The 27,252-nt window shown below is 40.3% G+C and overlaps 2 protein-coding genes across 3 annotated transcripts; one reads left to right on the top strand and one right to left on the bottom strand.

The window, feature by feature from the left end:
- LOC110979505 (cholesterol 24-hydroxylase-like) lies at positions 1-12,074 on the top strand. Its single transcript, XM_022235351.2, has 13 exons — positions 1-182; positions 844-921; positions 2,697-2,778; positions 3,016-3,176; positions 3,359-3,497; positions 3,788-3,901; positions 4,699-4,933; positions 6,161-6,233; positions 6,871-6,955; positions 7,358-7,468; positions 7,707-7,801; positions 8,415-8,481; positions 8,755-12,074. The coding sequence occupies exons 1-13, from the start codon at positions 34-36 to the stop codon at positions 8,899-8,901; spliced, it is 1,536 nt and encodes a 511-aa protein (XP_022091043.2). The 5' UTR covers positions 1-33; the 3' UTR covers positions 8,902-12,074.
- LOC110979470 (cholesterol 24-hydroxylase-like) lies at positions 11,045-24,989 on the bottom strand. Of its 2 annotated transcripts, XM_022235287.2 has the most exons (13): positions 24,666-24,988; positions 24,192-24,269; positions 22,303-22,384; positions 21,519-21,679; positions 19,859-19,997; positions 17,514-17,615; positions 16,157-16,391; positions 15,753-15,825; positions 15,006-15,090; positions 14,624-14,734; positions 14,339-14,430; positions 12,987-13,053; positions 11,045-12,582 (listed from the first exon to the last, which is right to left on the bottom strand). In XM_022235287.2, exons 1-13 carry the CDS (start codon positions 24,818-24,820, stop codon positions 12,439-12,441), a joined length of 1,524 nt encoding a protein of 507 aa, XP_022090979.2. In that variant the 5' UTR covers positions 24,821-24,988; the 3' UTR covers positions 11,045-12,438. The 2 variants fall into 2 exon arrangements, with proteins under 2 accessions (XP_022090979.2, XP_086993444.1); XM_087137318.1 differs by lacking the exons at positions 21,519-21,679; positions 22,303-22,384 and having other exon boundaries at positions 24,666-24,989.
- Between the last annotated feature and the right edge of the window lie 2,263 nt (positions 24,990-27,252).

The raw sequence follows: 27,252 nt of genomic DNA on the forward strand, positions 1-27,252 counted from the left end.
TTAGCACATTATAGCTTTACCACATACCAGAGGATGGCGGACGAGACAACAACACCCGGAACCATGTTACTAGTGGCTGCTCTGCTGCCGGCCATTTTCCTGATGAGTTTTGTCGGGTTTGTGCTCTACGTGATCTACCAGCACAAACGGTTTGCGCACTTCCCTGGCCCACCACGAAGCGAGTAAGTTTCAGTAGGTTGAAATTTTGTATTTACCTCTTGCATTGCCTTTTGTGATTTCAAGCCAGGCTGCGCATCTCAGAAGTCAAAGCACGCCGGGCTTGCTAACGAAATAAAGCATCCCCTATCCGTATGAGCTATTTTACAAGTACATGTACATGTTTATCCTATCTATACCGGGTAACACTTTTACTGGTACCCAATCGGCATATCCCATCCATCGGGTAATATTAACCCGGTAGATAGGAAATCTAACGCATATTGAGTTTTAACTGCAGTTTTGGAATAAAAAGGTTAATTCGTTCACTACAGAAGGCGGTGATAATAAAGAAAATGCGTTGTGGATGACGATATGCACTCTCCATGCATAATAAACTGTTTTACAGTGTAGGGTATTTGCTTTTGAAAAGGATGACGATGGACAACACCTTTACGGCCGTCGCCTCCGTAGGCCCTTATATTCAAACATAATGGACAAAGTACTTTTATATTTCATGATTTGGAATCAGTGTTAATTTGGGTATTTCGTTGTGTAAAAATCTGGGCTTTTGAACAAGTTTTTTTTTAGAGTAAATGGGAACTTACTCAATGGAGGGGATATGGATTTCATAACCGAGCTAAAGTTGCAACATGTGACCTTGCTTTGTTTCCTAATTCTTTATAGCTTCTTCACCGGTCACGTGAGGCAGATTATTGCCGGCATTGACCGTGGATCTTCCCTGGCAGAATACCTAACCGACCAGTAAGTATTCGTACACTGGCGCGAGTCCACAGTTAAAGGAACCAGGAAATAGAAATATTTTTGTAAAGATTACTAAAAACCCTAGAAATTGCATCTTTGGGTTTTACTTAACCTTATTTAAATTTTTGTTCATTCATAAGCAGAACTATGATGTCATCCAAGGCACTGAATCTCAATGTTGCACTGATTTGTGCACCGAAAAGTTCTAGATTTTTTTAACCACTGCTATGGCAAATTTTATTTTCTTTGGCAATTTATTGTTGTGTAAGTATATGGCAATAGTCCAGCAAAAATCCTTTTCACAGAAATGTTCCCAGAGAGCAAATTTGGGACTCACAATTTGAACATGAAAACATGAAACCTGAACCATGTCTTCTTGGATCCTCACTTGTCCAGAAATGTTTGGTTTTTTAATTTTTAATGTTTGAAACAGTGCACCGTTCACTTTACGTAACTCAAAACGATGTCAGTCTTCATACATGGAAGAAGTGTAAAGAGATACACAAAAAGTGATTCTAAGAAAAATTCATTTCCTGGTTCCTTTAATCTCAGACGTTCCTTTGATCTCAGAACCTGCGATAGGGCATGGATCTGCGTTTAACAGATCTGTGGATAGAGTGAGAGTCCACTGTTGGATCCACGATTGAAGGTGTTTATTCACTGGTGTAGTGGTGGTATGGGTGAATGTTTTCTGCAGGTGTGTGCTTTAAGTGATATGTAAGAGGGTATCACATAATGTAGAGTGGTCAAGTTCAAAGATGTTGTGTGGATTTGCACACGTCCGTATAATGCTGCTGGTATCTAGAAAAGTTTTAAGGGCATAAGGAGTTCAGGGTTTTTCGGCTTCAAGCGGGACCTCGAGATGACGCTAGTTTTTCCTAGCAACGGAGGCTCCAATTCGCTGGCATAGTCAACGAACACTATGAAAAGCATGTGTTGAAGTTGCATCGCTACAAATAAAATCAACACTCCCCACCTACTTGGCCCTTTTCAACCGATGAGGGGGTGCTTCTGCTCAAGGCGGATAGCCACAACAGAAAGAGGAACCTTTACAAAATCATCACCCAACAATCCAGCTTTAGAATGAGTGCTTAATGTGATGAAAAATAATTTTTTTTCTCGTTTTTTATTCACTTTACGAAAACAAAGGAATGTCCAAATAAAGCACATTAAACAAATATTCGTGTGTGCAGTTGTGCATGCAAGGGTCTTAGTGATGGCAGTTTGACTTCAATGAGCCTTATAAATTGGTGCAAAATATATAAATGCAACAGATAAAGCGCGAGAAACAGCCGTCTGTATTCAATTACAGACAGAAAAAAATGGGAAGAGGACGTATACGTATATAGAGCCATCCGTTAGTTCCTTCAGTGACAACTTTGAATATAATTTTACCACGGAGAGTATTTGTTATAAGTTTAGTTTAATTCATGTAATTTCAATTTTACTATGAAATAGTTCTAGCTGTTTCGTTTTAAACGAGTTGGCTCTTATATCAACTAAGCAGACAGCCCTTTTAGGAATTATAGTGACCGAACGTTGTATTAGGTTATAGTATGTACTTTAGTAAGAACGACAACTGTGAAGTTCTCTTTGGGAAATGACGACCGACTATTTGAGATCAAATCGTTGGATGTTTCAGCGAAAGATTCATTTTTTGTATTTTTCTCTTTTTTTCGTACTTTTTGTTATTATAAAACCTTTTGCCTCACGGGGCACGTGTACGGGCAGCAAAGACTTCTACACGAGGTTCTGACGAGTTTTTTTTCTCTTAGAATGAGAGCTTATGGCCTGGTCTACCATCTTTTCATGTTCTACAAACCGGTGGTGGTGGTCCTCGAGCCAAACTTCTTAAAGGTGCGTTTTATCTATTCATGTTTTCGAGACATTTTACTTTCTTTCAGAATTAGACTGTACTTCCTTTAATGAAATAAACCAAAATCTACCATCTAAATTTATCTGGCATCATAGAAAGGCTTTCCTAAAATCATCGATCATGAAAGCTGTCAACATTTTGAATATTACGATAATAACTACAGCCCAAACGTATTAGCACACGTTAACGGTGCGAAGATGTTCTTTCCGTGGATATAGGAAGTTTTGCATTCCACGACACACACAAAGCCCCCGCAGGAGGCTAAGACGTTCTGGAATGTCTTCGGTCAGCGGTTCGTCCACCATGGCCTGCTGATGGAAACCGACGTGCCGAAATATCTCAAGCGGCGAGCACTCTTCACCCCTGCTTTCCATCGGCAGTAAGAAAAAGAAAACTTCTTCAGCACGAGCAAAACCAAGATTCTGAGTATCACGTGGGTCCCGGGCAAATTAACAAACACTTGTATAACCGCATACCTGCATTAATTCACATTGTTCCTTTTATTACAGCCGTCTCTCCAACTCCATTTCATAATCAGACTCCATTGTTTTTATTTTCAAGTTATCTGATGAACCTGATGGATTCGTTCAATGAGAGTGCAGACATTCTAATTAAGAAGTTGGCCATGAGGGCCGATGGCAAGACCAAGGTTTTCATGTTGGAAGAGCTCAACCGAGTAACACTTGATGTCATCGCCAAGGTAACAAACAAATTTGGTCGATGGCCATCTCTAATTTTTCAACTGCTATAGTTTGTCGATGAGCTGCTCAAGTTCGGAATTAGGGTATTTTAGGAGGAAAACGTAGGTGCTGTAAGAGGAAAATGTCGACACCCATCTGAACGCATGACTGTATTACTCACTTTTATGTCAAAAGGAATATATTTAAAGTCATTTTGCCAGAGGAGTATTGAGGAAAACGTACGTATGGATGCAGAATTATTTTCTTTGGCAGATTTTGATTCAATATCGTGTTTTGTGTATTCATATAGGTTGCCTTTGGGTTACATCTCAATATTACCTCCGACGACAACTTGCCCTTTACAAAAGCTGTGAAAACGTCCTTCGTTGCCATTAACAGGTGTTTTCTTCAACCGTGGATAAAGGTAGGCTCGGCTGGTTGGCTCGTTTGATTCGAAAAAACGATAGGTGTATTTCAATTCAGTCTCCAAATTTCCTTGAGTTTAAATTTCGAGTTTTACTGCAAATTCACACCACTATGGATTTTATTTTGTTTGCTGTGAGGTTCTTGATTAAAAACAGTTCGCTCCACTTTCCTTCAGATTCGTCTCGTGAGGCTAGGCAGGCCGGTGTCGGCAGTCTAGAATGTAGTTGCTTATGATCCCAGAGTTCAAGGGGCCAATGTGTCACAGACCCATATATATTTAAAAAATGTCTTTTTGATGAGCTGTGACGCTAAGAACATTTCAAAGAGTATGTTTCTTTCGTAAAACTGTACATGCCCCAGGCGGCTCCGGGGTCGTCAATTTTATTCCTTGCGATTAGGCGCGGAAACGAGTGACACCAGTGTACGTTTCGTGTTGGTCAACTGCAATGACCAAATTATACTTCGCGATTCGACTTTCAGTGAGGAAACCCATGCATTGGCGACACATGGAAGCGAAAGAACATAACTTGGCCAACTTCACAAATTACTTAACATGTTATCCATTTTTGGTTGGGCTTCTGTTTTTAAGTTGGCAGTTTTGTCTTTAAAAAGAGGGGGATACATTCATGAGTTGGACCGCCATACTTTGAAATGGGCATTGCCAGGGGCACCAGCGGCCGAAACACGATATACCGAGCGACCATTATACTGAATATATCTGTAGACCCTGTTATGTTCTATTGCAAATATAAAGGCTTTTAAAAAACTCTCTCGCGACTCATTTCTGACCAACAGTACAGTTTCCTCCCGTCCCATCGTCAGTTCAGGCAGGAAGTTCGGAGTGCCATCCGCTATCTTCGGGAGACAGGACGGAAGTGTGTCCAAGGGAGGCTGGATGCCAGGAATAGAGGGGAACAGCTCCCTAATGACATCCTGACCTACATCCTGGATGCATCCAAGAACCTCGAGGCGGACGCCGATTTCAAAATGGAAGAAATGCTGGACGAGTTTGTCACTTTCTTTATTGCTGGTCAGTTTCGGAATGGCGACAAAAACGTCAATTTTTTTGTGTTTGTATTTCATTTACTCAGAAAAAACTGAAAATATGAGGAAAAATTTGTAGAATTGTATGGTCAGATTAGGCTTCAGGTAATTTCGAACTGGAACGTGTGATTTTTAGTGCAAAGAGGACTAGTTTTGATGTGAAAAAAAATGCAAAAGTTTAAGTTGATATGTTTCATTAGAAGCTTGATAGTTTTAGGAAACTGTCAGTATCGATTAATTCAGATAAATGTTCACCCCGCTTTAGAAAAAAATATTAAGAGGTACATGCAATTGATATTTGAATGGCGTATGGATAACTCAACTCCAAACCAATAGCATCCATTTTATTATTTACATTGTCTACCGGTACATTTTCCCAAGGTTATGAATAAATCCACCTGAAACGATCAAAGCTACTGTCAAGCCGTGCTTCTTCACCAGTGGGATGCCGTGGGCACTTAACGAGCCAGCATGCATAATATTGCAGCGGTCCCCACATCATAAAAACGAGAACCATTACGTCATACCCCATGACGTGTGAAACCTTCCAAGAATAACATTTCTCTCGAAACTTCCTAGTTTTTCCATCAGTGATTTGACAACTATTGCTGGCCGTCGAAAGGCATCGTCACCGGCAAGTGAGTGTCAGTTTGTGAAAGCCACATTATCAACTTCTGCTGCGGCTGTTTCACGAACTAACATCCAGTGTTGCGCGCGCTCGTCGGACACTAACGCGAAATACTGATTATGGTTTCAGAAACCGACACCCAAAGTTGTTGCGGCAATAAAGTATGGGGAAAAATGGTTTGAAAGGTTTGACATGAATTTTATGTATTCATGGACTTGTTGTCTTGAATAAATTCAATTACACGTCGTTTTAACTGGCGCAGTTTAGAACAGTGTCAGTTCATGAAAACGAAAATGCCCGGAGTGGGCGCTGGAAGTGCCGCACTGTGCCAGTTCGTGAAAACGAAAGTACATGTAACTCGTTTCTCTTTTATGCACACATATGAAATCACCTCGCGCAGGCTGAACGTCAGTTTGTGGTGTAAGTGACGAAATTATACACAAGAGACACTGTCATAATATAGGTTTCCCGGTCAATTTCGGAAAATGTGTACATGAATTAGTAATACCAGCATTCGTTTTCGAGCGAAATAGAACGAACATTCAAATCCCCGTTTCTATTTTTATTTCATTCGATATTATATAGGCCAAGAGACAACAGCCAATCTGATGGCATTCATGTTACATGAGCTAGGACACCATCCAGAAATCATGCTCAGGTAGATATCGGACACATTTCACTCTACAGGCTTAACAGCTCTACAAATTCTTTTTCTATATTGAGGAGAGTAAGATTTTAAATTACGCAAGAAGCTCATTTCTTAAACGTGACTCCTCAGGCTGGAGATGTAGTACAAAGAGCCCTAGCACTCACCAAATAGTTTGATTTCTCACGGGCATCACTATAGAGGGCTTTGTAGGAGGGAATGTACCCCCATCAGTAAGTTTGTCGGTAAAATCACAGGTGCCTTAGGCAAGAATGGAAAAGTAAGGAGGAGGTTGTCTAAGTGTGAAGTCGCTAAATCATACTAGCAATTACGTACTAGAAATTTGGTCACAGTCTGTCGGCAATTTCAGATGGCACCCCCTTCCCTTTATTTAAACTGGTGTAGGTTAAGGCCGGTTCATACTCAGACCGAATGCGAAAGCGAAGCGGATTTGATGCCACCACGAAATAAATTAATGCGTTTATCTTGTGCGATTTCGCGGTGCCAATACCTTATATGACGCAATAAATTAGAGATCGAAATCGCTCTCGCGCCACCTATGAACCGGCCTTTACTTGAACTAGATTGTCCGCATCATATGGGACTGATTTTTGATAAAGCATACAGAATATTTGTCGTTTTTCTCCAGAGTGGTGACAGAAGTGAACGCCGTTCTCGGTGATAGGGACTATGTAGAATATGGGGATCTTGCGAAATTTGAATACATGTCCCAGGTAGGTACTGGCATACCATTGTCATCAAAACCAAAGCTCTTGAAAGACAAAATAAATATCATGACGATGGTCGATGATATGTTATTTCATGTATCATATTTATGTGACGATAGTCGGTGATATGCCAATATTACCGATCATCGTTACGTCAAAGAACCCAGTACACAGCATCGTTGAACTTGAACTTCTTTTGACCCTTGACTTGTTCAAGCTTCATCATACTTGAACAGGCTAAGTGTAAAAAGATGGTTGGTGCTGCAGCGATGGTTGGTGACGCTATAAATATCACCAACCATTGTCCTGAATCCTTTCCTTAAAGCATCCTTTCAACCTTAAATCCTTTTTGACAATAAGCTTCATTATACTTAGATTTTATTTTTTATAATTGGACAATAATTGTAGGTAATCAAAGAGACACTTCGCCTTTGGCCGCCTGCGTTTGGAACCAACCGTTTGATGGCCTCTGACGTAACCGTGAAGGGAATGAAGATTCCCGCGGGAACTGTGGTTTGGGTAATTTTCTTCCATATAGTTGTGCTTAGCTTCGGCCTTTTTCTCACCAGGTTCTCTTACCTTGCCGAGTGCTGTGGTAATGGCACTTTAAGAGTTTTAATTGAATTTTTCCGTGTTCTATATCTATCACAAGTTTTTCTTGAGAAAAGATGAGGTCATGTTTATGAACAATCGAGATATTTCACATGAATGCCCTCGATTCCCCTGTTTTAAAGTTAACCTCTTTTCCTCATTTTAGCTAAACACCTACGCAATGGGACGGATTGAGTCGCACTTCAAGGATCCGCTGGTTTTTAACCCTGATCGATTCCATAAATCCGAAAGTGAGGACAGGTATGTGGATGATAAAAAGTAATTAAACTGTCAAAAAGCCAGTTAAACTTTCTTTAAGACTATTATAAGCCTGTTCTGTTCTCAAATGACGTACGGCTTTTCACGTACACATCATAAGCTTGTTTGCATTCCAGGGTCAAATCTTCTGAGGGTTAGGAGTTAATGGCCTAATGAAACAAAACAAATCTGCAGAACAGTGAAGGGGGAGCAGCTTCCAAAGTCTGCGATGTGCACTTTAGCATCGGATTGACTCTATAAGCCTGTATCATGGGGCAGCCATCTTCTTTTCTACCATTCAAAGCAATGTAACCAAACTAAGGCTGGGAGGAAAAACACTCTTTTCCCTTTATCACTGTGTGAAAATGTCTTACTGTTGCACATGAGTCTACAGGAAACGAGACAAACAAAGCACGAACATGATAAAAGTCTCTAGCCCCGTCCGATCCTCTCCATATACTTGGATCTACTCTTGCCCTCCCATGAGATCTTTTTAAGTGTTTGAAGACCAGAAGATCAGGGCGCGTTTGGAACGTCGTTGGTGGTGTTTCCGTTTGCTTCCATACATGTGAATGGTCAAAATGTGATTCAAGTCACAAGTTTATTTCTATTGCAGACCTGTGTACGCTTACTTCCCGTTTTCCATGGGTACTCGTTCGTGCCTTGGACAACAATTCGCACTGGTAAGTCTTTTCATTCGCACAAAGATTTGGATGAATGCGGAGGTAACAACCTAGGGCTTCAAGCACCTGTGTCACCTCAACATCTAGAGTCTCCTTCTGAGAAAAAAGGGATGGGCAAAATAATAGCGCAAGGATGAAGATGAAAATTTCAACAAGGTCCCAGGAGGGGGGAGGCCCATCCTGTAGCCTCGTTTTTACCCACTGCATATTCCTGTTGACTTGTTAAGACACACAGTCACATATCAGTCTGCGTCCTTTTTGCCCACCATGCAGATTGAAGCTCGACTTATTATGGCCCGCCTGCTACACAACTTCGAGTTTAAGCTGTGTCCTGGACAACCCCGCGGAGACATCGTGCAGCATGTGTCCCTCCAGCTTCGCGACCGATGCATAAACTACCTGACTCTTGCCAACCGTTAAAGGCATTTATGGGGCTTAGAAGTATGATTTGGACAAGAATTTAAGCGGCACTTTCATCCTATTAGCCATTACTTGCTGTACCAGGTATTTTCTGCTTGCAAAAATTTTATTCCAAAGAATACATGAGGGAGCTTTGTAATCAATGATTTTCCAAGGAACAGTGGAATGTTTTGTATTCTCATCTTATCATCTCTTTAAATAAGACTTGATTACAAATAAAGCTGACTAATTATTAAGAAACATAAGCTGACTGTGCAGCTTGGAAGCAATTTGATAATGAAGCGTATTTTTTCATCCTTGTGAAGTCGTTCCTGTGTTTGGAGCTAGCTTGAACATGTGTCCTTGTGTGAGTTATATGTTTTCATTTAGATGTTTTGACTGTAATCTATCTCATGATTGCATTTGTAAATCGCCCTTTCAGGGACAGTTAACACTTATCATCATGGAGAGTTAAACTAACCATTTCTTCCGAAGATCTAATGACGGTTTTGAGGAACAACTTTTGTTCATGGCACACCTTACCTTCAGGCTTCATTTCTGGTCGTGCAGTGGTGTTATGCAGCCACCAGCGGCGGAACGATTTTCAAAGAGGAGAGGGGGTAGTGGCTGCGCCAGACCTGCTTTGCTGTGGGTGCAAGTGTGGGGCAAAGCAGAATCGCGTGGGTGCAAATGATCCTTCATTTTTCCTGGATTTAAAAGATGTGGAGTCGTAAAGCGAAAAGGTTGATCGCCCTTTCGTAACGTGACAAGATCACGGTGGGTGCAAACGTGGGCGCAAGCGGCTTTTCACCCACATGACACCACGAAGTGCCGCTGGGGGGCAGTTGTTAGACTATCAAGTATCATCCATTAATAGGCTGATCCATTAAGCCCCACCTCATTATAAGATTTGCAAAAGTGGGGGTTCATGCCCCCAGCCCAAAAGGTGGGGGTACTGCCCCCAGCACTGATTGACCGACCATTAGGCCCCGCACCATAGTCTCTTCGCCCATTACAGCGGTGATATACCTCCGAATTACGTGCACAATAGTTCGGCATGCGTGCATACACGCGTACAGAACGTTTTACCACCGAATCAACGTGTTTTTGTGTCGTTATTAATACCAAAATATGTCACTGTGTCTAATTTATTAATGTATCAACACGCATTTGTTTAAAATATTAACACAACGTGTTTAGCTTTGTATTTTAAGTCCCTAAAAAGCAAGCAGGACAATTCTGCATACCATTTGTCTTACCCGGACGGGGAGTCAATCAATGCCGGTATATAAGAGCTTCATATAGTAACACAGTAAATGTTTTGAAACTGGATAATGTTATGCTTACCATGACACAGAGGGTTGAAGTTGGTGTTTCAGAACTTCAAATATTCACAGGGCAGACAATCCTGTATTGATATTGCACGACAGAGTGATATACACTGGCCAGTCCAAAGTTTGTTGACGTACTCGGAAAAGCAAGCATCTTTCAAATCAGTTTTTCTGTACTGCTGGCCCAATGGGCAGCCTGTCAGTCAGAGAGCATTTACTCAGACTCTCAGGTCAAAACTTACTCATGTAGATTTGAACCCAACAATTTACACTGCCCACAGTTTCCGATTAAGGGCAGCATGCCACGCAGTTTCCCTGGGATACTCAGATGCTCAAGGGCAAGTGGCAGCCTGACACTTTCACAAGTACATCCGCATATAGCATCAAAGTGTGCGAGATTGGGTATCCCTCTTAGTCCCTGCTTTTCTGTGTTCGGCAGTTTTTTTTCATGTTTTCTGTGGGTTTCCGGGTTTTTGTGGGGAGTCGCCTGGCCCAAGGCAAGCTTTTGCGTCAGGCGACTTGTGGTGTTAATTCCATACAAAAACACGCTGGATTACATTTAGGCATTAAGACGTTTACACCTAACTTCAATTTGATTTTTGTAGGCCTAATGACGGTGAAGCTGGAATGGTCGAAGCTTGTCAAGTTATTATAAGACTTACCCGCATTTATATTTTGAGTTATAGTTATTAAAAGGTTAATAGGTAGCTAAATTTTGTACATGATAAAAGGGAACTCGCAAATTAAGGATTAGTGCTTATGAGTTTAAACAACAACAGTATATAAAGTGAATTCTTCTTGTGATGAAATGCACTGTGTATTTTGAAACACGCTTCTGGAAAAGTGTAAACATGCACTATGTTTATTTGGTATTTAATCTTGTGACACACGAACGAATAATAAGAAAACAAGATAAAGAAACTATAATTAGAAAAAAGTTCAAAGTGGATATACTCATGTAAAGGACTCCTGAACCCAAAGCCGAATTTGCGTCTAAAAATAACAATGTGCTTTATTTATGCGTTTGGGTACTGTCTGTCCATAATTGCAGATTAAGCGCAATTTTCATCTGCTTTATGGAACGCAGTCCCCGAAGTGTTAAGCTATCGTCCTTAAATCAGTGTTTACCCAGCAACGTTAAGTGGCAAACAAAACTAGTGACGATCCCTAATTATGCAAGCAACGCAAGACGGTATCGCACGGATATTGGCCGGCGAGTCTCACGCCATGCCTGTTGACGTGCGATGAGCGTGCACGTGGTTGGTGGAGACTTTTGTTTATTAACAATGGCGATGAATTCAGTGCAGTACTAGTGACAGCAGCACAATCGTCATTACATGCAGCCTTTCAGACAACAACGAAAGTATCTCTTCACCTCCCCAACGACCACCCTTTGTTCGTTTCTCTTCTGGGTTTCAGGATTTCCTCTGGGAGGGCGTTATTTCCCCACAAAAACACTGTATTACATTTAAGCATTAAACATTTACACCTAACTTTAATCTGATTGCTGTAATGACGGTGAAGCTGGAAGGGTTGAAGCTTGTCAAGTTATTATAAGACTTACCTGCATTTATGTTTTGAGTTATTTTTATTAAAAGGATAATACATTTTGTTTGTGATAAAGGGGACTCGTACATTAAGGATTAATGCTTGTGAGTTTAAACAACAACAGTAAAGTGAATTCTTCAAGTGATAAAATGCACTGTATATTGTGTAACACGCTTCTGGAAAAGTGTAAACATGGTACTATGTTTATTTGGTACTTAATTCTTGTGACACATGAACGAATAAGAAAACAAGATAAAGAAAATATAATTAGAAAATAAAATTCAAAGTAGATAAAAGACTGAAACCCAACCCGAATTTGCGTCTAAAATAACAGTGTGCTTTATTTATGTGTTCGGGTACTGTATGTCCATAAAGGATTTTATTTATTTCTGTTTTACTTATTTTCATTTTAATTATTTTGATTAACATAAATGATTTTCAGTAAAGAGAGATATAAATGGGGGGATACTGATTGGATAGGAGACGTATGCAACATCAACATTTCTGCAGCATTGATTTTGCCCTTCATAAAATTATTGAGGATTAATATAGAGCTGGACTTTCCACTTTCCACCCCATCCTTGTCTGATTTCAATCTCTGTACCAGTGTTTATTCCAGACAAGGGCATGCCACTGGTTTCCTTATGTAGGCATGTTATAAAAGTGAACCAGTACCAACTTATTCTGCGAGAGTGAGGTAATTCTTGCAGCGTCCCTTCGGCTTGATCAGGATCTCCTGCAGGACATCGTCTCGGAGCTGGCCGGGAGCCAGACTGAAGTTGAACTTCTGCAGCAGTCGGCTCATGATTAGTTTGGCCTCAATCTATGTGTAGAAAGCATAGTAACAGATTACTGCTCTACATTTCAGCTCAAATACCTTTGCCAAGGCTTCGGTTTATTATTCAGGATGCCTTTGAATGACAGCCACCAACATTAACCATGTATCATCGGATTTAAATGAACTCTTCGGTTTTGAAGAGATAAAATTTTAAGTTTCAACTCGATACCAAAACAACAATTTCTCTAGTATTTTTATTTGGGGAGAAATTAAATGTTACTTTTGGACTGCAGTTCTGTTTGAGGGGAGAGGCACTCTGTATTTGTAGTAATTTTATACTCGAGGGCCTTGGACGTGGCCCGAGGGTCTGGGCCTTGACCCCAGCCGTACCCTTGAGGATCACAGCCTTTGCTCCAGCGCTGGCCTAAGTGCCTTGATGTTATGCTTACCAGTGCAAATTGTTGACCAATGCAGGACCTTATACCCATGGAAAAGGGGAAGTGGGTAAAAAGCTGTCTGATAAGCAAAACAGAGAAAAAATATAATCAAAATGATTTTGAACACAAAAAATTTACATGTACTTCCATAAAACAATCCTTTTTTGTATTCATCGTTTTTGTGGTTTATTTTAAAGTTACAAGTTATTCAAATTAAAGTTTGTGCCGAGGCAACTATCCTATACTATCTCTATTGGGTAAGATCTGCTGCTGGGACTGTCCGCAAAGTCCAGGTGAGCGCATTAGTACAGATTAGGGGCTCAATGACAATTCGGCGGCCACAGCTTAGAGCTCGTCTCCTTTTCTCCCTTATATGACCGTTTAGCCCTTCTGGGGTGAAATAATGGGCAGGGAGGAAGTGTGATGGGCCAGAAACCCCGAGAACTCAGAAGAGTCTGGAAGCCAGTAACTGCGATTCATCGTGAATATCAGGAGTCCGTGCGCCTGAATGCTTGGTCAAAACATGGAAGTTTTCATTTGATTCATCAGGACCCACTTTCTATTTACAAGGAAATGAAGGATTTAGGTATTGAAAATATGCATGCAGAGGGTGTTTGAAATTATTTGTTGCTTTAGAGAACCTGCACGACATTTCTGATCGCAAGAGCAACCGTATGTCATAGGCAGGCTGTACTTTAGAGGAAGTATTCCACTAGGAAGTAGGCCTAAGATGCTTAACCAAAAGAAAGAAATGGAATCATGTTCCCGTAAAAAAAGCAAGATGAGCCATCTCACGATTGGCTTTTAGAAGGATTTTTAGGTGACTGGGCTCAGCCCAATCTTTCTCCTCTTTTTTTTCTTCCGGACAATAATTCTAAAGGCAATTTTTTAACACGGTACGATGCATGAGCTTGGAATTGGTGTGCATACAAGGAGTGCATACAAGCTTGACGTCATGATGACGAATCGTTTGTCAAAAACGTACTGTTGCTGTATAACAAACGCGTGTTGGAAATGCATGTATCCACAAGATCAGAGAATTGATCGACAAACATACACGGCAACATCATGCATCACGTAATGTCCCGTATTGCACTCATTTCCAGAATAGAAATTGGAGTTTCCCAAGAGTTTCCTTTGCTGCCACAGAAGCCTTTCAGTGTCTTGATTTCCCTTCACATTACTCCACCGTGAAACAAAACCTCTAAAATTCAACATTCTCCTTTATTACAATCGTACTTATCTCGATTACATTAATTACGTAATAGGAAAGGATTTTCCACCCAATCATCTAGCGTTTGTTCATCGCGCAAACAATTCCCTCTAGTCTGATTTCGATTTTGTGGTGTCTTCAATAAACAGACCTGTCTTCTGACGTGTCGATAAATCGCTCAGGGTTGAAAACGAGAGGATCAGGGAAACATTTGTCATTCCTTCCCATGGTGTAAGTGTTGAGCTGAAAGAATAACAGTATTGAAAAATAAAGGCAATCACACAAGTGATGTAACTTTGCATTATGTTTCACTACGGTCGCTATGGTTCCCTACAGATGATCAAAGTTGGTATGAAGTGGCTGATCTGAAACGACATCAAGTTAGTTCCCCCTTGGACGTCAATAAATACTGCACGTACTGCCAAGTGACACCTACCCACACGGGTGTGCCAGCAGGTATTTTGTAGCCGAAGAGCGTTTCCTCATGAGCCAACTGACGACTTGTTCCAATCACGGGGGGCCAAAGTCGCAAAGTTTCCTTTATCACCTACACCAGACAAACAAGTAGAGGCTGTTATTTATAACAACAGTGTCACTGCGAGACACCAACTGGAAGCCAGAATTAAAGTTGTTTTTAAGAGTAATAGCATAAGATGAGTACTCGCAAGAACACACAAACATTAATATTCTTCACATGTACTGGGCAACGCTCTTCTTTTTCTTCCAACTTTTATTATTTTCTGAAATAACCCACCCCAACAGCGTGTGCTAGGTTTACGTAACGTGAGACGAACGACAGTACTAATACAAATACTTACCAGCATCATATATTCTAGTTTCCCCAAGTCCTCAAATTTGACATAATCATTGTCCCCGAGAACTGCTTTAGCCTCCGTTTGCAACCTATTATCAAAATTATAGCACACAGTCAACTGAGCAACTCACGATTGCAGCTGGATTCAGCCCAAAACTAAGTTCATAGCAACATGAAATATAACTTGCGCTAGCAGCAACTGTCTTTAACATGCCCTGTCGATTGAGGGCGCTTATGGCGTATAAGGAAAAACATATTTGTGTTCACGGTCCATGCACGACCGAAATGTGTGGAATAACTGAAACAAAACATTTATTTCCATACGCTATTGGATTAGAGCTTTACACATATAACAATAATAATATCTGTAGGAAAAATAAGAGTACGAAACCATTCAAAAACATTACACACAAAACAATCGCAAAATACACGGATCATAATTCAAAACGGGAAAAAGTAATTACACGTCTGGAAAATTACTTCGTCCTTACAATGCTTTTGCAAAGAATCGAACTTTGAAAAATTGAGTGCATCACAACCACACGACCTGTAAATGAAGTGAGCAGACAAAGTTTACCTAGTTCAGAATCCACTGATCAATGACACCAACTGTTTGATTTGAATTGAACTTTAAGACAAGTACCACATTTGGACAGCGAACTTTAGAAGGCTTGGACTGATAGAGAGTATGAAAGTCTGCCGAAAGGTTTGATTAGTGTTCTTAAAATTAATAAAACATCATCTCTGTTACCTGTGCATAACATCGGGGTGGTGCCCCAGTTCCACCAGCATAAAGGCCATCATGTTAGCAGTAGTTTCTTGGCCTGAAAAAATGTTATCTTGAATAAATAATGTATCCAAACAATTTGGGTTCGAAACGGATTTGCCTTCTCCCCTTATTGTTCCACGAAGCTCAAGGAGGTCATCGAATAAAAACAATCACCATCCTTATTGTGATAATAGTGAAAGATTAATTTCTTCACGATTGGAATTATTTCCAATAGACAAGACTGAGCTTCGCGGGAAACCGCACATTGGGCTTTTTTTCTGGTACTAATGTAACAAAAAGAACCAGGCTAAAGGTGAGGGTGGACTGCCTTAATTCAACATCAAACATAAGCTTATATTGGTGATATTGTGACTGATGCGACTAACCGGCAATGAAGAAGGTGCAGAACTCGTCCAGCATGTTCTCCATTGTGAAGTCCTCGTCATCCTGCAAGTCATTGGACTGCTGAAGAATGTACGTCAGTATGTCATTGGGGATTTTCTCTCCTCGCTTCTTCGCGGCGATGCGGTCCAGGACGCACTTCCGTCCTGTCTCCCGAATGAGCCGAACACCCTCGCGACACTCCTCTCGGAACTTGGCATGCGCTGGTAGAGGGCTCCACTTTAAATACATAATTGCAAACATTTTGATACCGTAAGAGTCTACCCTTCTTGCCGATTTTCTGTCATATCATCCCAATCATCCTTCTACCAATTTTTACGTTAATGTATACCACTGCTACGTCTAGATAAAGTGGGCAATTTTCTAAAAAAAATGCCAATGCTCAGAAGAATGGTCTCAGAAATCAGTGAAGGAAACTCGGTTATGAACATACAATATTGACAAAAAATTCCGCGAACAAGATAGTGCTAATATTAGAAGAGTATGGCCCACCTGTGCCTACCGACATAGCACCTTCTGTGTACATAAAAACAGCGGAAACAAGGGGTTCATGTTGATTTCATAATACATTAACTATTTATTGGGGAACCTCCAGTCCAACAAATCCTGGGTGCGCCAGTGAGTTTACAGGTGCCACTTTTCAGTAAAGCGGCGGGGTATTGCTCGGCATGTTTCAGAGCAGAGTGGTCTCAACATCATCTCCTTTGATATAAAATGTGTTTTAATGTGAAATGCACTTTTGTGTTATTTCGGTTAGGTTCAGTGGTCAGACCCAAAAGGCACATCTGTTTGGGTGCTTGCATTATCTCTAGATCGCTAATAAGTATATAGGAAGGTTAAATAGCTGCATCAAGCTAAGAGGGTAATAAATTTTAAAGGCCATATAAATACCACCTGTTGACACCATGTTTAAAACCGACAAGACCATTGGGCGATATGTGTATGGCGACGGAGTGTAGGTGTGATTCCTCAACGTGACGATGATCATCTTAACTATTTCTCGCATATCTTTTGAAATTTCTTTCAAAGCCCTTACTTTACCCTTCTTCCCCTTCCCCCATATAAAATGAAATATGACAATTTTTTCTTTAGTTTCATGCAAGCCTTAAACACGTTCCAGAGTTGCAAATGTATTTTACTGATAGGGCATTTAGCACTGTTCGTCTGCAGACCTATGATGGTATGGGAGTGGTGTGTTTGGTGAGATTTTTGTGACCTCATCTCAGACGATTTACATGTCCTGGGCTACCTCTGTTGACGGGGCAGATTTGGACTCCCAAATATCAATCGCATGAAAAGACAATCTACCTGCTTCTGAAAAGCCTGCATAAAATACCATACCTGTATCCATGGCTTGTAGAAGCATATCTCCACTCCAGTAAGTGATTTGCAGATTGCCTTGTTGAACCCTTTATCTTCCAAGAGATCCAAACCGAAGGCAACCTGCAAAATAAGTTGACTGTGCTCAGTGAAGACGGACCCATGATCAACTGTTCAGGGAAGAATGGGAATTAAAATTGTTGAATCGAACCGACATTCCCTTATTATAATATAATAACATCATTTCAAGGGCCTCTCAATATACCTCTTCAGTAATAAATTCATAATTATTCACGCATTCGCATTCTTGGCGGCAAGAAGTGTGAGCGGGCCATTTAAAAATGCACAAGGACGCGATTTCGATGATCATTTTCTCTCAGTTTTTTATTACTTTGTTCAGTTTTTTCCTTTAAAAATCCCATTAAATCGTTTTGCTATTAGTTTTTCATATAAGTGGAATTTGTGGTGTTCTGTTAAAAGATTTGAAAATCATAATTTTTCCTGTGTGCACGAGATCGTCGTTTCTTGGTGTGGCCTGCTTTCATCATAAGTAGTATAAACTACATCGTTAGTGCTCTTGGAACCAACAAGTGCGTTTTCTAAAAACACGTACCAATGTTCAGTGTACATGTACGTGTATACTCTACACAGCTTACCATTGAACTTGGTCATAGCTTGAAGTACTACCGAAAGAAATGGTATCCAGTTTTTGTTTGGGGTTGTACAAGACATAGTGCAGATTCCAAAGAAAAAGTGATCTAGTTCTTCAGATTTCAAAAGTGCAGAAAGCAGCGAATCGAGTGAGTACAGTACCGGTACATTGAACCATGGAGGGAGATTGAACATCGGTACGTGTTTTTACAAATATACAGATTGGTTCCAAGAACACTAACAATGAAGATTATACTACTGATGGAAGGGGGACATACTAAGAAACAACGATCTTGTGCACACTGGAAAAATTACGATTATAAAAACTATTTACAGAGCACTAAAATTCCATTTAAATAAGAAACTAATAGCGAGAACAATTTAATGGGACTTTCTGCAGAAAAAACTTGACAAAGTCAGAAAACCTGAGAGAAAATGATCATCGAAGTCGCAACTCTGTACATTTTCAAAGGCCCGCTCACACTTGTTGCCGCCAAGGCCATTGAGCCTGAAAGTTGACCCTTGATGGTGCGCTTCCGGAACCCTTGGATAGGAAAGATAACGTGCAAAGATTTTAGAATTTGTAATATTTTTCGCTCAGTTATTTCTTACAAATTCAACTTGGTAAAGGGGTTTTTGAAATATTTGCTAGTATATCAATTTATAGAAACTGAAAAATCACCTGACCTAAAAGAGAAATATCCTGCCAAAACTGATCCATCACTTCCGTAAATCTAAAATACATGAAGAACAGTGCAATGTGCCAGTCTCGTACACACTTAAGTATGAACGATTTGAAATTGTATGGTAGTCCGTCGGTAAAAGCGGAAATAAAAACAGATCAAAATATTTTAAACAGTCTCATAATTTATAAGTAGTAAACCTAAAGCAATATTCTATTTCAATTACGAAAGATTCCAATGTGATCTAACTTTGCTGACAACGATTGCATGATGTCAACTAAGTGGAATTTGGAACCAATTGACTGCAAGTAGGTAAATCTTTGCAACGTTGTGCAATCTCGTTTTCACGTAAGCACGGGCAGTGAAAACAAACGTGCATGAACATGGAGACCTAGGTACGATATCGCCGGAAGTAAAAGGTCGTTATGAAAATTCGTTTTTTTTACATATCTCAATGTAACTTTTCCTAGATATTACTTGAGGAAGACTAAGGTAAAATTCCAATATGAGTGTTTCATGGGGTGGTTTCAGTTAGGAATTATTTTTTCAAAAAATTATCGAAAGTGATAGGACGGCCCAACGTAAAATCCCCATAGGAGGTTCGCACAAGGGTTCCGGAAGCTTGCTGCGTGACTGTTTTACTTTCAGGCTGTATTTGTGCATGTATGCATAATTATGAATATATTTGTGAAGAGGTCTACTGGATCCGCAAAGTGTGAGTGCGATGATTCTGTTGCCGTCGGTTTCATCAGGAAATAAAAAAAACCGAAGGAATAATTCAAGCAATTTGGAGTGGATCAACTTGGATGATCACACATGGTGCATCTGTGATGAGTTAGTGCGTCAGGCTAATCCTGATTGGTGTGCGACTGGCACGTGATGCTATATCAACCGTTTAAGAACTGCCACTTAGCGGGCCCTCGGCCAGTTGGAATGACGAAACTGCCTTAAGTATTTATGAATTTAAACAACTTGGCACATTTCATTTCTCTGCAGCGACCGGACACTCTATTAGAAGTTTTATACTGTTACCTTTGCAAGGACATCTAGAGTAAATTTGTTGAACTCATCCAACATGGGTACCACAGTTTTTCCATCTGCCACGTTTGTCAATTTTTCAATCAGTACATTTGCGCTTTGGTTGAAAGTTGAGATCAAAGTCTTGAGATACCTAGACATAAATAGGAGCTCGGTTAGATTTTTTTAAAAAAGTCTTAAGCTCGATATACTTTCGATGCCAGTGACATGCGCCAACTAAATATCACCTCAACGGTAGTCAATTCAACTTATGGCGCATTTCTCATGGGCATGACTTCTCCGATCATAGAACCTCTTCACTGGATCACCATCTGGCCACTGGGCGTACAGATCAGAGAAGGCGTGCGCCGTGCGAGTTCGGGCGGCCTGTTCTTGACAAGGGTTTCTGGTTCTCGCACTCGAACGGCGGGAACACGACTCAAGAACACTGTTCTCGGAAGAGGTTCACACACCACCACCTCGTCAAGGTTTTACAGGAACACACGGAAAAACTCGTGAGATTTTGACATTTTTCAACAGCTGCCATAGACCATGGGAAGTTTTGCAAAATTAACATGAATTATTTTCCATAACACAGAAATTAATATTTCTGTTTAAACAGAAAATAATTCAGCCCGGTTATCCAAACATTAACTCTCGAAAGACGTACATAGCCGCCGCCATGTTGCATGTTGCTTGCCACTAACTACCAGCCATAACCGGTTGTTTGTTCCCGGCGTTCGAGCGGCTAACCCACGAACAACAAATCGAGCTGTTCGTGAACACATGAAAACAAACCGCCCGAACTCAGCCTCTGACTAAGTGACAACACAATTCCGTTGGTACAATTTGCTAAAAATATTTCCCAAGGCAGTTTCTATCATGGGGCACCATAGGTAATATGGTGCCCCACTTTTTTCTGACGTTTTTCCCCGATTTTTAAAGCAGCTAGCTGCTTTCGATAATAAAACATTGCCTCATGAAATCGAAAGAGTTACTCTTGAAAAGAAGCAAAAATTGAATGGCACAAACGGGCTTTCGTAGGCGAATGGATGAAATCAAGCATGTTGGATTGTTTAGCATGTGGATATTACATCGACTGCAGTCTTTTAACTACAAGAGCCAGATGAAGGTTTTCCATCGAATCCACAGCGTTTCATTACTAACAGAGGCACAAAACCCAGGGTAAATTTACAGGAGGCCGTCAAAAGTATTGCACTTTCCGGGGGGGGGAATAACTGTCCATATATTGTTTCGCAGATTGGCCTCCCTCGTGTGTTTGACACGATCTCAAGAAAGTGTTTTTGGCCCATCGATTTTGTGTGGAACAAAAATATTTACACGCTCAACGCTTTAACCGTTGTAAACAAAAACCGTTTTTTAATTTTAACTCAAAGCAATAAACTCAGCAGTGAACATGTCAATAAACTGATAACTGCAATAAATTCAGAACCCCTCTCTCAACCATAAAAAAATGCAACAAAAAGCGAGAGGCTTAAGTTCACCTTTCACTGTACACAGCTTTTGCAGCGCAACATACTTGCACAGTGATGGAGAATGAGAAAGGTCTGAGAATGGAGGAAGGACCATGGTCCGAGTGACCTAAAATTTTCAAATTTATAATTTTTACAATTTCAAAGTTTCCCCACCAGACGGATAAGAACAAGTCACGTACTTTCTGTGGAAAGCTGGATCGAACAACGCCCGACGTTTCATGTGTTTTGGCACATTAGACTCGGTAAGGAGTCCGTGATGAAGATATCGCTGACCAAACACACTCCAGAAAAACTGTACTTCGGCAGGTGGTTTGAAGTGCGTCGTGGAATGAAGGATTTTCTGCCATGGAGTTTTGAAAATGTGAACGAGGATCTCAGTAATTTCATTGTCAAATCAATAACGATATTGGTTGTGCTTACATACATGTTTCACTGAATAACAAGTTTCAATGTTTCCACTTTGAGACTACATTTTGGTATTTTAAAGATAGTTAAGCCAAGTCCTATAGGTACATTCTACTGAAAGTAAAAATGGTGCTGTGTTCTTTTTTCCTTTTATCTATTCTGTTGAGTATTAAAATATCTGAAATTATCCTAAAAGAACCACCAAATACATGAGTATACCATCGCCTGACCCACTGCTCGTATTATAATCCCATAGGTCACTAAGCATCATTTTCATAAACTGATAAGCAAATAAAAACAAACTTGTCAGCCAGCTATGCGTGTCCAGGCAATTCTTTTATCGTACTGTTGCTAAACCAGTATAAGTGGATCTATATAAGGATTAGTTATCATATGCTGGATAGCAACAGGGTACTCTCAAGTCTTTGGACTTCGAAATATGTGCACGGAGTGTTTCGTCTATGATTGAACACACTGGCTGTGAAGACAAAGAATCGAGCGGTTGGGAAAGGCAAAAAACACGAACGCCGAGCATAGTGGCTTTAACCATTGATTTACCTTAACACAGCTTGGTTCAAGACAGATAACAGAGGGCTTAGAGAACATGAAGAGTGCAAACACGGGGCCGAAGATTTTCATTCTGCAATAAACATGAACGTAAAAAATAAGAGCCATCCGCTTTCTTTTCAAAAGAAGTACAGGGATTTTGTTCCCCTACAAGCTTGTATAGTAAATACTCACCATGGTGTTTTGAGGAGTTTCTTGTTCATCTTTAAATCGGTTTGTTCATTAATTTCAGAATTACTGAGTACTTGTGTGACAGAGCAAAATAATTAGATTAATCAGTTGGCCCATTGTTCACTGTTCATTGACATATCATCCTGTGCTTTTTGATACTGTTTCATTTGTTGATAAACTGCTTAATTCACGCATGCTAAATAATATGTGTATTAATAAAGTAGTTAATAGTTGGTGGTCTGTGAAGGATTATTTGTCAAATCTCGTTTGTTCTTTCAGTTGTTGGTTTACATTTTCCAAGCGGCAGAATACATTCTTTCGAGAGACCCCCAGATATCAGAGATCTATACAGTCACGGCTGCCTTTGTTCCAAGATGTTGTGTGTACATATTGTTTTTAAAACTTTTCCCCTCCTTTTTTACCCCAATAGAAAATTATTATTCTGTCCTTTATCCCTCCGCGGACGTTAATCTCAATCAATTACCAGTAATCCATGAATTCAATGCTGTCTTGCATCGTGCTCGCTAGTGAGTATGTATGACACTTTGTTTCGTGGTGAGAAAAAACTTAAAGCGATTGTTAAAGAATTTTCGGACTTTCCAACGACCAAAATGTATTCAATACCACTCAAAAAGGAAGAACATAAAGACAGCGATAAATATGACGTTCTGGTATAAGATTCTGCCTGAATGCAATCCACGTACATCTATACATGTACATCTATATATGGAGTGTCAAAAGTGGACAACCTCATTTTCTCATTTTCTGCTAGTAGATTTTCGGGATTTTGGACTTTGCCTAAAGCATTTTCAAAAAACGCAATTTCCCGCCAGGAGAAATTTGGATTTTACTTTAACAAGTCCTCGTGACGCGTCAAAAGTGGACAAGTAAAAACTTCCAATTCCCACTTGCAAAAAGACTGTCATGCTCCGAAATTGGACAACCACATTTTCTCATTTTTTTGCAATTAGGTTTTCGGGTTTTGGAAATTTGCGTATAGCAATTTCAGAAACTTACTTTTCTGCTGGCAAAAATTGGGAATTTACTTAAAGAAGTATTCGTAGCGTGTCAAAAGTGGACGACTAAAAACTTCAAATTTTCACTAGCAAATTTTATTTGATGCTTCCAAAGAGGAAAACCCCATTTTTTTTATTTTATGCAAGTAGATGTCCTCTTCGGGAGCATCAAATAAAATTTGCTAGCGGAAATATGAAGTTTTTAGTTGTCCACTTTTGACGTGGTACGAAGACTTCTGTCAGTAAATTCCCAATTTTTGCTAGCACAAAGTTGAGTTTTTTAATATGCTTTACGTAAATTCCCCGAACCCAAACTCTACTAGCAAAAAATGAGAAAATGGGGTTGTCCACTTTTGGAGCATGACAGTGCGCTTGCCAGTAGGAATCGGACGTTTTTAGTTGTCCACTTTTGACGCGCCACGAAGAATTGTTAAAGTAAAATATAAATTTCTCCTGGCGGAAAATTGTGTTTTTGAAAATGCTTTAGGCAAAGTCCAAAATCCGGAAAATCTACTGACAGAAAACGAGAAAATGAGGTTGTCCATTTTTGACGCTACATACATCTGTATCGAGAGAATCGCACCCTGTAAAGTGTCATATGGTGTCATCCGAAGCATTACCGGTATACCGCTGGTCATACCGCTGTCCAGAGATGAAGAAAAATGCGAATCACAATTAACTGTCTGTACTCACTGTTCCACCACAAACCCCGAAAAGGACGATCCTGCATTGATTTTCTCAAGGATCAGTCTAGCGTGTCCAGTGAAGAAACTACATTCATACAGAGAAAAGAAACAAGTGCAAGTCAAACCAAAGATGTTCATGTCTATTTTCAGCAATTGGTGAAGGGGTAGAGAATTTTTTTTCAGAAAAATTTCAAGAAATGCCAACTTTAAAATTGATGGATATACTGAGGAATTACATAGTCTTTGATCCATCTTGAAAAAGATGGATCTTTCAAGATTGCGCTGCCTTGGTATTGTGGACTCCCTAGCTTACAACGGATGGGTTTGCAACTGACAAGGAAAACTTCCCTGATGAAATATGTAAGAACAGCAAGAGGCGATTTTGCTACACGAACTCACATTGTCAATCTCATCATGCGCTAAACCAAATCAGACATGATCTATGGAAGAATACTGAAACTTAGTCGGAATCATGGCTTACTCTTTTCTTGGTGGACTAGGCAAATGAGCAAATCTCCTGTGCTGGTAGGCGACATACAGGGCAAAAGCCAAGATAGCACCGATTATTAACGTCGGTACTATTACAGCCATCGAAACAAGGCAATCCAGGAGCAGTCCCGTTGCGACAGTCGCCATTATGCTCTGGTTACTGATCCGACCTGATCTGAAAATATCAAACGCGGTTTGCCAAAAGTACGCAGATGGACAAAAAGCAAACACAGTGACCTTCGTCTTCCTCGATAGTGCAACTGTTGAATTATACCCACAGCACGCGAGACGCGCGTTTGGAGGGTTGCTCGCGGCCCACTTAACTTTGCGGGTACAGGCAACATTTACCTTTGATAAGCCGTGCGGCAGTCTGTTAGTCTTGTTCAAAGCTAACAGATGCATAACTGGACCGCACGAAACACAACTACACAGGCCAGCAACAACGTCTTGGGAAGTTGGTCAAATCGTCCCCCGAAATTGAGGAGGAAACTCCCTGCGCATGTATTACTTACGAATGCGAGTCTTCTCAATTCTATTGACTCACACATACATGTTGAATAGCCACAATGAAGTTGCACAATAGTCTGGTACGATATTCAAGTTGCGCGGCACTAATTGAAAGTTGTGTTCGATTGCGAGTATTAACTGCTGGCCTCCGCGGCCGGTCGACGGCGGTCTGACACGAACGGACAGTCACATTATCATGGCGGTTAAGTTTCCGGACCGAGAGCGTCTCCCTGACAGCATGGAACACGATGATGTATGATTTGTAAAAAGGGGTTAATTGTACAATAAACTCGGTCAGGTTAGGCCCCTTTGCCTGCCATTATCTCAGAAATCTTCCGTCCTTATAGTGGGGCGGTCAGTCTGGGACGTGCACTTTGACCTCGAAATATAGGGCAGTTTCAACTTTGGAAATGGTCGCATATTATGTATAGAAATCATAAAAAATCTGAATAGGAATTATGTGAAAATAGATATGAAATAATATTCATCTATATCTATCTATATGAAAATAGATATAAATATGAAATGGTTTAGGGTCAGAAATGGTAGACATTGACCTTTCCTATAAAATTATGGCGCATCAGGATGAAATAGGATGATAAATATAAACGATGAGTCACAGGTGGTGTGATGTCATGGAAAAATACTGACTGACTTTCAGGGAGGTCCTGAAGTAATCAAGGGGCAGTAAGCGATAAATCCTAGACATACAATGGACTGCACTTGCCGCCAGGTAATGATAAGGATGATCTCTACACAGTCGTCTAGATCTCTAGACATACAATCCATGATGGATTGTACGTAGTGGGTGGGCTGTGTCAGCGGACTGTTATATACGTCGGAAATGAGCGTCGGTCTGACTTAATCCTTGGACACTAAACGAGAGCGGGCGCGCATATGCTAACGTTTTTGCGCTCTGCTCACTATGGCTACCGAGATGTGGTCGATACAGGAAAGCTTACCCTGGCTGATTTTCTTAATCCTTTGAACTAGTGCTTTCCGTTCCGTTACCGGTGACATGTATATGGTGTTGGCTTTGGCTGAATTTTTAATCTTTTGACTCTGGTGTTTACATCGGTTATCCTGTACATGTATATGGTTTTACATATCAAATCAGAGCGGAGCGTTACTGTTGATCTTTATTGTGTAGCCTAAATGTGAAATACATCATTATATAAAAATTATATAATTTCGGGGGGGCATGACGTCATTTGGGGATTTTTAACACGTAGCAAAGGGGTAACATTTATCTGTCGTTCTGTGGAATATTGTGCAGAAGTTCCCGGTCAGTATCCGACCCGAGAATTATTATTCGATAATCATACCGGTTAGTAAGAACACAAAAAAATTCAGTGGACTTCACGTAATGGTTTCACTGCTATTTTTATTTGTCTTTTTTCATCACTGATGTTTTAAAATTATACTAGTTTTAAGAATTACTACAAAGCTGATTACTGGAAGTTTTTTTTTTAAATTTAAAACAGTGCCATCACATGTACTTATTTCCTTTTGGAGCTATCTGTCTCTAATGATTGCTATCTTTTAGTTATTTTCATCTTCGTCAATTAGCTGAAACAGTCCCTAAATTTTATCAGCATGTTTAGGCAAAACTCTATTCAAGGCTTTGCTGACTTTCACGCCTTTATCAAGTTTTCCCTCGAGATCACCCATAATGTCTCGGTGAGTTTCATTATCCTTCAAATGAAGATTACTTGACAAAAACCCCTTATAGTTGTCGCAAAAGTCTTGCTTGACTGCGCAGAGGGTCTTTCTGTTTGCCTTTGCCTGGCTTGATCTTCATTCATGTCTTTGTTGACGTTCTTGTCATATTTTACACCCCACATCTCCCTATTTGTTTTTCTGGCTTCAGTCAGCCAATCTTAGAAGGTGGCATTGTCTTCCACTTCTAAACTGCCTTCATCCAGGGTTTTGCCATCAACGTCCTCAACAAGTTCCGAATCATCGCCAATCTCAATCATGTCTGATTCCTCAGCGTGGAAATTTTCTATGTGCCTCTCTAAATTAGACTTTCGTCCAAAGCATTTGTCACACTGGTGACAAGCATACGGCTT

The sequence above is a fragment of the Acanthaster planci genome, linkage group LG01, assembly GCF_054643075.1.
Source record: "Acanthaster planci isolate LZ-2023a linkage group LG01, COTS_SCS, whole genome shotgun sequence".
Lineage (NCBI taxonomy): Eukaryota > Metazoa > Echinodermata > Asteroidea > Valvatida > Acanthasteridae > Acanthaster > Acanthaster planci.